Source organism: Manis pentadactyla, chromosome 12 (genome assembly GCF_030020395.1).
Source record: "Manis pentadactyla isolate mManPen7 chromosome 12, mManPen7.hap1, whole genome shotgun sequence".
NCBI lineage: Eukaryota > Metazoa > Chordata > Mammalia > Pholidota > Manidae > Manis > Manis pentadactyla.
This window is the reverse complement of record NC_080030.1, coordinates 60,917,579-60,931,319: the sequence shown is the minus strand read 5'-3', so window position 1 is coordinate 60,931,319 and position 13,741 is coordinate 60,917,579. Positions and strand designations below refer to the sequence as shown.

General features: G+C 32.2%; 1 protein-coding gene across 3 annotated transcripts in view; it reads left to right on the top strand.

Annotated features, from left to right (window-relative positions):
• LAMA2 (laminin subunit alpha 2) overlaps positions 1 to 13,741 on the top strand; it is a 631,935-nt gene that overhangs the window by 266,438 nt on the left and 351,756 nt on the right. For all 3 annotated transcript variants that reach the window (XM_057489270.1, XM_057489268.1, XM_057489269.1), the window contains one exon: positions 5,436 to 5,596. In XM_057489270.1, the coding sequence (XP_057345253.1) occupies positions 5,436 to 5,596 (161 nt within the window). The remainder of the gene's footprint in view (positions 1 to 5,435; positions 5,597 to 13,741) is intronic.

Genomic DNA, 13,741 nt, shown 5'->3' with positions numbered 1-13,741 from the left:
TGTGTATTTTGCAGTGTTTTCCTTCACTTAATAACTTTATGCTTATATCTATCTGTGTTCCCCCCAGTAAGCCATCTTTTATTCATCTCAGGCATTTTCATGTTTATTTAAGATTTAAAGCAAGAAGAATTGATACCCTGTTTTGCAGTAAATATATATATGCACACAGACATACATATTTACATGTCTATGCATATATATATATGCATCTGGTCAATCAGAATCTGTGCTGTATGTAATTTTTGAATGTCTTGTTATTTATTGGATTGTTTTGAACCTTCTCTGGTTTCTTGTGTGAAATTATAGCATCCATTCAGGGATGTGTGCTGTAGTGGGAGCAGCAATCAGAATACTGAGATGTAGTTAATGAGAGAGATGCAAGAAGTGTATGTGAGGGACTAACGTAGCAGTCATGAGTTAGGGAAGGAGGCTGACAGTAATTTAAGCCAAGTACTTCTTTGAGGATTGAAATTCTTGATGAACTCCAAACATTAAAGAACCAAATGCCAAAATAACTCCTTGATGTAAAATATTTAGAAACCATTTCCAGAGTCATTTGCCAAGGTTAAGTAGAAAATTCATAGAACATATCTATAAGTTTATTTATATCTCTAAGAGTGGATTCTTCTCTTCTCAGGAAAGACTAAATAAATCATGGCTATTATATAGGTTTTTCCCCCATTGAATTTCAAGTTGAAAGATTGGCAATGTGTTTCTGGCACAGTTTAGTTTATCTGCTTTCTTTGTAAAACTGTAGGATTATCAACTTAAACCCTATAGTCTAAATCTTATGAGATTAAAAAATCGATTATTTTAATATTCAAGTAGTGAATTATTGAGGTCATTTTTCATTTTATGGCCCCTTATCTTCTTATAATAATAACTAAATCATGTTATTTTCAGTAATGTCATTTAACTTTCTCCCCCTTTATAATGATAAGCATATTATTGTTGAAAAAGTGGTGAGAAATAGCAGAGTAGAAAGATAAGTACACAATGTAGTGGTAATTCAACATAAATATTGTTCTTAACATTTTTGTGTTATTTTTACATAATAAGATTTTTCCCTTTATCTGTTGAAAGTTTCTCTGAAATGTGGTTTTAGAATTCAAATAATACATCATTATATGGGTATAATATAATTTGTCCACGCACCTTTATATAGATATTAAGATTGTTTCTAATGTTTATTGTAACAAATACTTTAATGACGATCTTTGTATATAAATATTTTTCAAGTATTTTAAAAACAAAACATAGTAAATAAAGTTTTAATAGGGAAGGAATTAAAATAAATAGCAGTAGTCTCCTCTTCAGCCTGTTTACCCCAGTCTCTTTTCCAAACATAATCACATTAAGCCTTTTTTCCTATTAAGTTCTTTTGGAAGAACTTATCTTACAAACAATATCTAAATAATATATTTCGTAGTATTTCACTCACATGACTCCCTTCTCGCCACCATTCATACAGTTTTATTACGTGTTTCTTCAATGGTATGATGTTAAAATAAAAGCTTCAATCTCTATTTTGTGATCCATTAAATTTAAGCTTCATCTCTTAAGGTCCTACTACGCAAGCTGAAAATAAGACCATTGCTATACCCGCCACTGATCTCTCAACTCATGTGACAAAATTACATCTTTATCTTTTCAAAGATTGTACAGCTGTAGTTGGCTCTAGACCAATAATTAATTCTTCTAATTTTAAAGTTGAATGCAATAATCAAAATCTGTAATATAATTAAATATATATTATTCAGTGTATACCTGGGGTGCCAAATTGGACATATGCATATAATACATTTTTATTTTTATGTTTAGTCTGATGATCTCTTTAGGGAAGAGTCTAAGACATAGTCTGATGCTTTGGACTACCTAGTCAGTATGAGTGACCAGATAGAGGGAAATGATATTCCAGTATCTTATTGGCATTAATCTGATTATTTTTGGTGTAGGGTGCTTTTATACTTCCCCAAAGATTTGTAAGAGCTCTTTAAATATTGAAAACAGTAATTTTATGTTGTATTTGTTAGAGCAATTTCCAGATTTTCTTTGTGTCTCACTATTGTTGATAAGAATTTTTATGTATAAAACTTCAAAAATTTTTAAAATCATCAATCACAGTTCAGATAAACTTTCTTAGCTATAATCATGACATTTTGCTAAGATTATATATATTAATATTTTTCTGTTGGATTTATTACATGCCTTTATAGTTTTAAAACTCATTTACCTCAAGGTCAAATATATTTATTTTCTTAATTTTTATGATTGAACTTTATGATACTTAATTCCTTATCAGGAACTTATTTTGGTATATTTTATAAAGGATGATTCTAACTGTATATTGGTTTTTGATAGCCTTTCTTAAATTTATCTAAAATATTTTTTTCTATGAACATGTATTTTATAATCTTATTTCTTAGTACCACTCTGTTATGTATATTAGCCTCATACTGCTGTCTAATCGCCTGCTAATTCTTACTTATTGGGGTCTTGTTTTCTTGTGTGTTTCGTGATTGTGTGTGTGTGTGTGTATGTATATATCTGTACATGGTCATGTGTATATTTCCTTGTTTGCCCTTTCAGGAGCCTTGAGTTTATACAAAGTTCTCTGATATGATGTCCTAACTTGAATAGTACCTAGGATTTTTGTCTTTTGCTCCATAAATTCATCTCCATTTTCTAGTCTGTTCAGTTAAAATCAGACCACTCTAGGAATGACACTGGCTTAATTTAAGGGCTAGCTTATTCCTTTAGAATGCCTTTTTTTTTGTTTGGAGTTTCTAATCTACAAGGGGTTTCATTATTTCATCCCAGCACAACCATTCTATCATCTGTCTATCAGTTATCTACCCATCTGTTATCTATTTGTTTGTCTGTCTATCTACTGCTTTTTTTTTTATCCTGTATGGTTAAATGTTCTGAACAAGGGGTGGGGGCGGGGTCTTTGGATATAAAGTTCCAGTATTTCCAGAAATAAATATTATGGTAGACATGGAGTACATCTACACTTAATCTAAATGTCTGGAGATTTTAGCATCAGAAGAAAATGTTAATTTTTTTAATGCTTTTGCAGTCTTTACTGAAATTATCAGATTTCTTTTCCATTTGACCTATGAATAGAATATGTTGAAAATGAGTTTGTTAGTATCAAATAGTATTTTGCTAGAGTAAAATCATCTTGGTGATCATATAAGGTCCTTTTAATGTACTTCAGGATTCACTTTTGTATATTTTATTTACAATTTCCTCATCTGGATTCATTTGTTACATTGGTTGTGATTCTGACATCAGCCAGCTGTGCTTCCTTGGCAAATCACTTGATTTCTCTGTGCCTTGGTTTCCTCATCTGTGAATGGGAAACATAATAGTGGCTACCTCATATTGAATTGAAAGAGCACCTACCTTGTTTTGAATATTAACAGAATTAAACTGTGTATAGTGTGTAATACTAGTATAATTCCTGACATAAAATAAGTGCTATTTAAGTGTTAACTTTATGTTTATTTTGGGTTAACTTGGTTAGATTTTGATGCCAGTTTTTACCAGTTTCATAAACTGAATCACATAGCTCTCCAATTTTATACCCATTGTAAGAGTGTCAAACTTCCAAACACTGAGAAATTAACTAGTACTAATACATTTTTTTGTGATAACTCCTTGATTATTTATGCTTTTATGATATCCTTAATTAGCTTTGTTTAAGGTTCTGTTTTTTTTTCTTTCAAATCTCCTTTCTTGTGGTGTTCACTTTTTTCTGTTTTTTAAATAATTACATGAGTTAAATTTTTATTTATTTATATTTTTCCAGAAAATAATGGAAATATTTAAGTCTAAAAGTTTACTTTTGGCTACAATTTTTATAAACATTTCTAAATTGCTTTTTCTGTTTAGAAAATAATTTAATCTGCATTTGAAGTCCTGATTTTCTCTTTTACCTGAGCTAATTAGGAGAAATATTTATCTGCAGAGTGGTTGAACTTTGTATAAAATTCTATCATGTTTGATATTTATAGTTAGATCCCAATTTCTCGTGGTATTTGTTACAAATATAAAAGTAGATATATAAAAATATAAGAAAACAATCCTTAGATAATTTCTGCTTTGAGAAATTGAACATTTTTTGTATTAGTTAATGATAAGCTACAATAAATATTTACATACCATACCATCAACATTATTAGATTATTACAATTTTCTGTCTTTTTTTTCTAATTCTATAAATATTTAAAGTAGCTAGATTAATGCCATTGTCAGCTACTGACTTTTGGACAAATTTTCTTTGATCTCCACTATCTTTGTTGCATATATATATAATTTTATCTTTGTTGCATATATATAACTATATATAATTAATTAGTACTTATTTGGAGCATACCTTTAATTGTATTTTTCATTGTATCTTTTTTCAATGTAAAATGAGCCCTTGTCCAATTGAATTTTTTTTAACTGAGTTCTACTTTGGCCCTTATTAATATTACTACAACTGTTTCACTTTTCAATATACTTTCCTAATGTGTATTTACATTATTTTATTTTTACTGTTTCTTATTTTAGTATCTTGTGTGAACATTACATGCACACATTTTTAATAGAAGCAGCATGTGTTTAATTCATTTGTATATAGTTAATATGTATGATTGAAGCTCTGTCACTCTGCTTTATGCTTGCTCACTGTACTGGTTTCTGGCTCCTTTTCCCCCTCCTTTCCTTTTCTAAGTCGACTGTATGTTACTGATTTGCTCTTCTAGGTTTTCCAGATTTTGAAGGTCAATAACTCATATTCATTCTCTGCACTTTTTTCTGTTTTTCTACTCAAAGACAAGAACAAAATTCTTTTGCATTTCTCTACTTAAAAAGAAAAAATAAGTTTGAACTCCTTTTATTTCCCTGCTCTATACTTTTTATCCCCCAAATAGTCATTCCATGAATACTGTTGTTTCTTTGTGATACTGAGTGGTGTTGCATTGAGATTATTCTTAAACTTTTGTTTTAAGTAGTATAATTTTACCCCCAAGGAACTTTGCCATCTGTGATAGTCTGAGGGGGTTTATGAGCCAACAAGGAGACCCAGGCTACTGCTTATTCTTAATCTAGTGTTATCAGTCAGTTATGGAAATTACTCCTGATCATTGTGACGCTTTTTTTGCTAGCCTTTGTTTTGCTAGATGTTTTGAGATTTTTATCTTTGTTTTTTCATTTTTAATATTTTTAAAGATATATTTAAAAATACTTAGAAGATGCTATGTTAATGAATTATAGCCAGCTTCCAATTAAACTTTAGACTCTGGGTTTAACTCTTCTTTACTGATGTGCATCAAGAATCTAATTTTTGTGTCAAAATAGCTTTAAAAGTTAATTTGATTAAAGTCTTAGGAACTGAATCATGAATTTGTTTTTAAAATGTTGCTATGTGGTTCATCTTCCTTTAGGTCTGGCACCTGGATCCTGTCATTGCAAACCCGGCTTCAGAGGGGTGAGCTGTGACCGGTGTGCCAGGGGCTACATGGGCTACCCGGACTGCAAGCCCTGTAACTGCAGTGGTGCAGGCAGCACGAATGAGGATCCCTGTTTTGGACCCTGTAACTGCAAGGTAGTGTCCCACTCAAGGCAGAAAGTCATTTTCCTTGGCTTCTATGGTATTTCCACTGGCATTAAGCAATTGCAACAACTTCCATAAATATCCATTACCAATTCTATATGTGACACATCTATGCGTGTCTCTAGAACCAGGTTTACTGCAGCAAAATACATGCCATTTCTCTAAAAACCTGCAAATACACAGAAGACAAGTCACCTTAAGGATCTGTGTCATTTTATAGCAAAAACATTTCCCCCCACTACCCATTTAGTCTAATTTAAAAATATACGGCACTAAAAATAAAAACCTATTAAAGTTAATACATACTCAGATTTACTATAGTTTATATCTAATTCTGAAAATATTTCTGTGAGTGGTTTCATTCTGGATTTTTAAATAATCTTCTGAAGTTTAGACTCAGATAGGTCTAAAAATACCATATTCAAACTCCTCTGTTTAATTATCAAAAATGTAAAAAGCCCTCATGGGATTGACTTAAGGCTCAATATTTCCTCCCGAGAGTGCTTCAAAAATACAACTTTTTTTTGTTGTACACACTCAGCTAATAGCTCATCCTATTAACATGAAGGGATGTATCACACCTGCAGCTTATACAGGTAGAGGAAACAGAGACATGCACATGCAAAATGATAAAACTGACTTCTTTTACCGATAGTAATCTGATCCAGAATGTTAGAATCAGACGGTGCCATTAACTACATTAGCTGAGAGAATGGACAGTCCACTGAAAAATTAGCATACCATACTGATGTAAAAATTAATGCTACTTATTTTTTTTTCTTCATTCTCCGTCATAGATGAAACCTTACTATCTTTCCTTTATTATTTAGTCTTATCTAGGCAGTTATAAATTTTATGTTTACAAATATATACAACCATTAAAGCATAACACAAGAAGTAAATATTAATGTTAAGCATATATTTATAGAGCAAGAATGTCTGAAATAGCAAGCTGGATATTTTAATAGTTACATAATAAACGTATGTTACATCAGGGCAATTTTAGGTAACTATCTTGGACTACTGAAATAATAAAACTCCTATCTACATAAACAGGCAGAAAGTCCACAATCCATGGTAAAAAGTTGTCATGGGAAAGAACATAGTAAATTTTATATCTGGGACATTTCATTGCAATATTATTTGAAGTGAAAAACTGCTCTAGCAGACAAAGACTGTGTAGCAGTCTGTGGGTAATTCCTTAAAGATTCCTCCCCTCTTCATCCTGCATGTGTTTTTGGATAATCCCCACAGGTTTTTAGCTCATCTCCTGTAATATTTACCAAAATGAATCATGTGTGTGCTTTACTCCTTTTCTAAAACTCTACAGAAATTTCTGACCTTTATCACCTGCTGAAATAAAGGATAGGCAAAACTGATCTTAAAATGGAAGAGAAACCTTCCAAGTGTCTAGAATATGGGAAATCAAACTGGAAAGAAAGAGAACATTTTTATACACCTACCATATGTACAGTGGAAATGCCTGGTATATGCAAGGAAAGGATTACAATTGAGTGAGGGAGGCAGACCTCCTTTCGTTCATTTTCTTTGGTAAATACAGTGAGAAAGGCTGGAACAAGAGATCTGTAGCCATTAGCAGAGCACTGACGGAAAGTTCCTTGAGCTACTGCCTGCTCTCTGCCTACCTCAATGTTGTACTAAGAGTGTTTACAATCCTAATAAGAAAAACGTTTCTACAAAGACACTTGAAGGTCTGTCTACACAGACAATTAAAACACAACAATAAGGAGCAATTGAGTATCATAAAATAGAATGAAAAATTCAATAACATCATTAAAAGAGTTGCCCTTCAACTGTATGATGTTTAAATAGATGGCTATAAGCTTTTATAAAGTAAATGTTATTTTAGGATAACAACTTGCAGAAAATAGGTTTCATTAAATATCTACATAATTTAAAAAATCACAAGTTATATGCATGTAGCAAATTAATTATATCACAATATGTGCGCATGTAATATAATATAATTAAGTGCCTATAGCCTCTTATTTATAAGAACAGTAAATACCTAATATTCTAACAAAATGCACATACAATTTAAATACTGAAAATACATTTATTAATGGAGAGAGAAGTGTGATAGCTCATTCAATTTCACAAAAACATTTGACAATGGGTCAAATGCTATTTAACAAGTAAAACTTTGAGAAGCTAAGACCTGGAGACTTAAATTCAAATAAAATGTATCCATATATGTGTTCAACTCCAAAATGCATATTAACCAACAAACATTTGAACATTTATTCCCTTACACTATAATAGTTTTTCATAATTTTCATTAGAAAGAAATATGTTACCTATACAAGTAGGTAGACATTTAAAAGAAGTATTGTCAGACTAGTCTTGGGCCTAAATTTAGTTTCATTGTAAGTTTCAAATGACTGATGTTCTGGTAAAATGCCATACTAAGAAAAGTAGACACAACTTTTCCCATTTGTGCCATTTCTAATACAAGTACACTGGATAAAACAGCCAATACATTACAATCATGTTGATTCAGGAAAGAAAGGGAAACTCCTAGATGTCAGACTGCAAAGGGAAATAAATCTATGTTAAGCCAAAGCTCAAGCAAAATGGAGTAACTAAAGCTATGGGGTGAGAGGTGGGAGGCTGGTCTTAGTCCTAAAGTGAGGTTAAAGTTTGGAGTTTTAATGGTCTCTCTAGGATTCAACACTAGGATTTGAACTCACAAAGGGGAATTGGAATGGAATTAACTTAAGCTTGGACTCTAGAAATGCCCCCTTGACCATTGAACAGGCTCTAGAAAATTCCACCTGCAAGTAGAGTGGCAGTTAGAAAATGTTATTTCCTTTGGAGCTCTAGGTGAGGAAAAATGACTGTGAGGAGTAAATCCTAAACCTGTGTGCCACAGTTTTATTTCCCTGTGTACGTGCTAGAATTCTTCCAACTATCAGGCAAATCATGTTCCCACAGAAAAGGAAGTATAGCCTCAACTGAAACAAGCACACTGTACAAAAGGAAAATAACTATGAAAGGAAATCAGAAGGTACAGAAGTCAGAATATTTGTATGCTAAGAACTGGAAAGGATAGGTTAGTCTGGAAGAGATTGTATAAACATTAAAAATATTGTGTACTTAAAACCAGTATAAGGTTGTGTATCAACTACAATTTTTTTTAAAAGCCAAAAATATGTGATCGTATTTTACCATATAAATCATAGAAATAAAACTATGTAGAAAATGCTTAATCATAAAAACAGGACTAGAAGATAAAGAATAAAAACATTAGGAAAAATGCAAAATACAGCCTACATTAAAATATATAAGCAGGTTTGGGGAAAAAGTCAATATAATTTACTTTCAGAAATAAAAAAAATATATAGAGACATTCCAATTTAAAATTCAGTGAATGAGTTGAACAACAGTTTAGAAACTGCTGGATAGAGAGAATCAGAAATACAGACCTGAGGAAATGACCTGTAACACTGACTTAGGGAGCTAAAGAAATAAAAATCTGAGATGCTAAGGAGCAAGGCTGATATAATACAATTAATTTAACATACATTTAGCAGGAGTTGCTTGTATTTTCATCTTGCTTTGCTTTGAGTTTCTTACTGGACATCCCATAAAATTCTTACTGGCTCTTAAAGTCACGTGATCTGACCTTGGCTTACCTCTCCAAATGTTCTGGAGCTTTAAACCCTGACGTCCAGCCCTGCTTAAATTCCTTGAGTCACCATGCTCTTTCTAACTCTCGAATTTTAGATTTTATTCAGACTGCTGAGGAAACCTCATCTCTGGCCTTTCTGTTTGCTTAGTGAGACATTTTTCAAGGTTCAGCTCCATTTTCTCAGCAAAGCTATCCTGGATTCCCCAATATAAATTATTCACTTGTAATACCTTTTTCTTTTCCTTTATGATCTTTTCACAATTTGCAATCCTATTTAATGTCTATTTCACCTCTGTGATGATATGGATCCTATGTATTTTCTTCATCACTGAACAATAAGATAACACAGTGGCCCATACATAAGGAATGAAGGAAGAAAACTAAAAACAGGTGAAGCTTTGAAAGTTGCTTAAACTGTCTGATTCATATTTCTTAACCTACAAAGTGATGATACTAAACCTTTCTTGCCTAACTCTCAGTAGGTGTAATTATAACATTGAAGCCTTGTACAATTATAGAACATAATCATAAGTACCTACTTGATTACCATTTTTTAATTTATATTGCTTTTTTTTATAAGTAGAGATAAGTTTCCTTTTATTTTCCCTAATAGAATTTTTATGGTGTGTGCTAACATTTTTATTGATTTTTGATTTCAATCTTCTTTTCCATTTATATACTGGGAATGATCACCTCATTAACTTGTTAGGCTTGAATCCTGGACATTTCTACAAAAGTGATTCAATTTATATATTTGATTCTGAATCTGTGTTACAGGTGCAAACATTTTAGCATAAAAAGCATATGCAGGAATTTGTTTCTTGTTAACAGCAACAGTTCAAACATACTATGTTAATCGGCTTTTTAATATTGAAAGCTAAGCTTGTAAAACGTGAGAACCAATTTTATTTTCTTCTCTCTCTTCCTAACCTATGAACTATTTATTATTTAGCCTTGAAACAGTACGTTTAAAGAGTAGGCACTCAACAGATACTGCTAATTACCTAATTACCCTTCTTTTGTTCACTTCTCTTAATAGTAGGATGCATTAGATTGAAAACTATAACAGAGGATGATCTGTAATTGGCTACAAACACCCCCAAACCAAGCATGACTGTAAAATTCCTGAAGCAATTATCACAAAAAATAGCTTAAATGTCACTGGAAATATTCCTGGTAACTTTGTCAATAGAATTCCCACTTGACTAACACAGCTAATCATGTTACTGCTGAAGTTGTATCTAATTTCTAAGAAGGCAGCTTCATGAGAAAGAAAAAAGGGAAAGTATTGTGACTCTATTTCTCTAGAGAAACACTGTACTGAGGAAACTATAGGAAAAGGAAAATTGATGCCAACCCAACAGTATCTGACTTCAAGAAAAAAAAGAACCTAGTAAGGTATTTCTAATTTAACTTTGTTTTTAGCAGAAAAGAACAACAACGGCAAAAAGGGCAGCTGTTATATATTTCTTTGTAGGGTAGACCATAATCTCTCTAATTAGATACTCAGATAGGTATGCTCAACAGAAATACATGTCTAGAGCACACATTTCTCCCTCTAGGGATGAAAACTTGCTCTTGAGGGGCAAAATATCATATTCATTTTATGTATAAGGCAAAAATATTCACACAGTGCATCCTGTACTTATAGCTTATCTATAAAATAAAATTTCATGGTGGGGATGACTGAAAAGAATGACTAAAAAGGCTCCTTAGAGGCATGAAAATGAAAACTAGATGAAAACCACTGGTCTAAAGTAAAATGACACTTTTTATTATCACAATATGTGAAAGAATAAAAATGTTTACTATATGGATTCTTTGCCATGGAAAAATAATTGACTATTATTAGTTCCTATTTAATTTTTATTAATATAACCAACTAAAATAATAGTTTGGAAATCAAGAAATGAGAATATTTGGTTTTAAGAATATATGATGATATAAGGGAATATTAACCTCAAGAGTGGAAGTCTGGAGCATTCTGAAAATTACTTCACAGGCTTAGGTGTAAAAATGATGATTAAATGTGCACATTGGAATCACTAATAGACTCTAAATAAATAGAATATTTAAGTTACAGGATTGTCAAAGGCTGCCTGTTGAAATGCTGAGAGAGAATAGACTCCATTTTGTTTAGATAAAATTAAAGTTTTCTAATAATTTATTAAATTATATGTTAAATATTTTTTAAGTTGATCAGTACACAGTCACAGAATAATAAGTAAAGGAGACAGAAATCTCATAATGACATAGCATTATGGGCTGGAAGTTGCAAACTCTCACCTTCATTATTAGATATTTAGAATCAATTATTTTCACATCTGTGCTTTAGAAAATGAGTTGGATGGTGACAAGTTATATAAGATATGGTATTTTTCCTTGAAGACCTTATAACATAAATGGCAAAAAAAGAGAGAAAGAAACAGAAATGATGCTTTCACTGTTTCATTCATTCATTCACTCATTTTTACATATGATTTTTATTAGGCATTTTTATATCTGGAATCATTCCAATTGGAGAGAATAATGCTGCAGTGGCCAGTTTTAATCCTATCATGCAAACCTTGGAACACATGTTTTTCTTTTAACCTTCTGGCTTTTCTGTCTTATTTCTCCTTCAGGGGGATGGAAAGGACTCTGGTGATAAATCTGGTATCAGACCCAGAACATGTACTCAGTACCCCTCTCAAGGGCACTGACTCCTTCTGCCTTGTATTTTACTTATTTGTCTACACTCTTACTTCCTTTGCAATAATCCTCTTGAGGACATGTTTATATTCCCTTTGGCATCTCATATAATGCCTTTTATGTAGGAGTTCACTTATGATTTGGTGAATGAATAATAATAGAGAATTGAGGAAGGGTGAGAAATAATGTAGAGAGCATTTATTATTAATTCAATATTGATAGCAAAGGAAATTAAGTTGTTCAGAGACCCTAGCCATAAAGCAGATGGTTCAGTCTCAAGCTGAGAATCAAAAATTTAAGTCCTGGATTATTCATATCAAGAAAATCTTCTAAGAACCAGGAATACAACCAGGGGCTGCTTCATGAATAACAGTGTTTGAGACATTAGACATTTTGCAAAAGCAATTATGAACCTGATAAACCATAAAAAGAATTGAGACCCAAGCCTCTACAATCATGTATATTAGCAAACTACTAGAAGGTGGGGAATCTTTGTCTTCATGAAAGTGCAATAAAAGTGCTAGAACACTGTATTTCTGTGTTTTAATGGTATCACTCTAAAATATATTAAATATCAAACTGTGATGTCTATTTTAAAATCACTTTTTTAAAATTAATGTTGTTTTAAAGAAACTTTGGAAATAGAATCCTTAAATAAGAAATTATATATACATGCACATATATGTGTGTGTGTGTGTGTGTGTGTGTGTGTGTGTGTGTATTCTCTCAAGGGAGGTTGGTAAAGGAAAAAGAAAGTAGAATCTGATAGAATTGATTAATTCTATACATGTTGAGACATGTCCAGAAAGCAGAGCTCCAGTGAGCTGAAAAGATTTTCTCCCTGATTCTTATCTTCTTACTAGCCTGAAAAAGCCCTTGAACTAGGCCATACGGATAGATCTCTGTTATACTACATCCACCATATTTGCTATTGAACTTTGGCTTAATATTCATTAGTAGTAGAGCCTGAGAAAAATGAGAACCAAGCACTTTTCAGTTGACTGAATATAGCCAGTCTAATTAGGAGCTACTAGTCACAAAGTATGGTATAGATTCAGGACTAAAAAAATAGGAATCTAGAAACATAAAGTTGTGGCATTAAGCTGACATACTGTGCAATCTTATATGTAAGATCTTCTCTGCAAATCTTATAAGAGTTGATAATTACTTGTGAAAATGGTTGAACTGAATTGGACATGGAGAGGAAGAACAGAATTAGCTTGAGGACCTATCACAGGGTCTAAAATATTTTGGCTCAAAAATTGGTCACAATTAACAAAGCAAAACTACCACTTGGCTAGCTTGTTTCTATAGGTATAATTATCCTACTATCTTTACTGTGGCGTGTTGGGGGTCCCCAAGATTGCACTCATATTCAGTGACTCATTAGAAGGCTCTCAGAACTCTGAAAAGCTGTTACACTCTTGGCTATGGTTTATTACAGTGAAAAGATACAGATTAAAATCAGCAAAGCCAAACAGTGCACAGGTAAGAGTACAAGAAAGACTAATTGCAAACTTCAAGTTATCCTTTCCTAATAGAAGCATACAGAGTGCTTAATTGTCTCAGCAACACTGTATAACAACACATAGGAGGTATTGCCAACCAGGGAAACTCACCTATGTCTCAGTATACAAGATTTTTATTGGGGGTCAGTCACATAGACATGGATCTCTCAAAAGACTATTCAGTCTCCAGTACCCCCAGAGGTCAAAGTGATACAATTAGCCCAGGGCCCCAGGTACACAAAACTAGGCATTCACCATGAATCACATTTTTAGCATAAAATATCT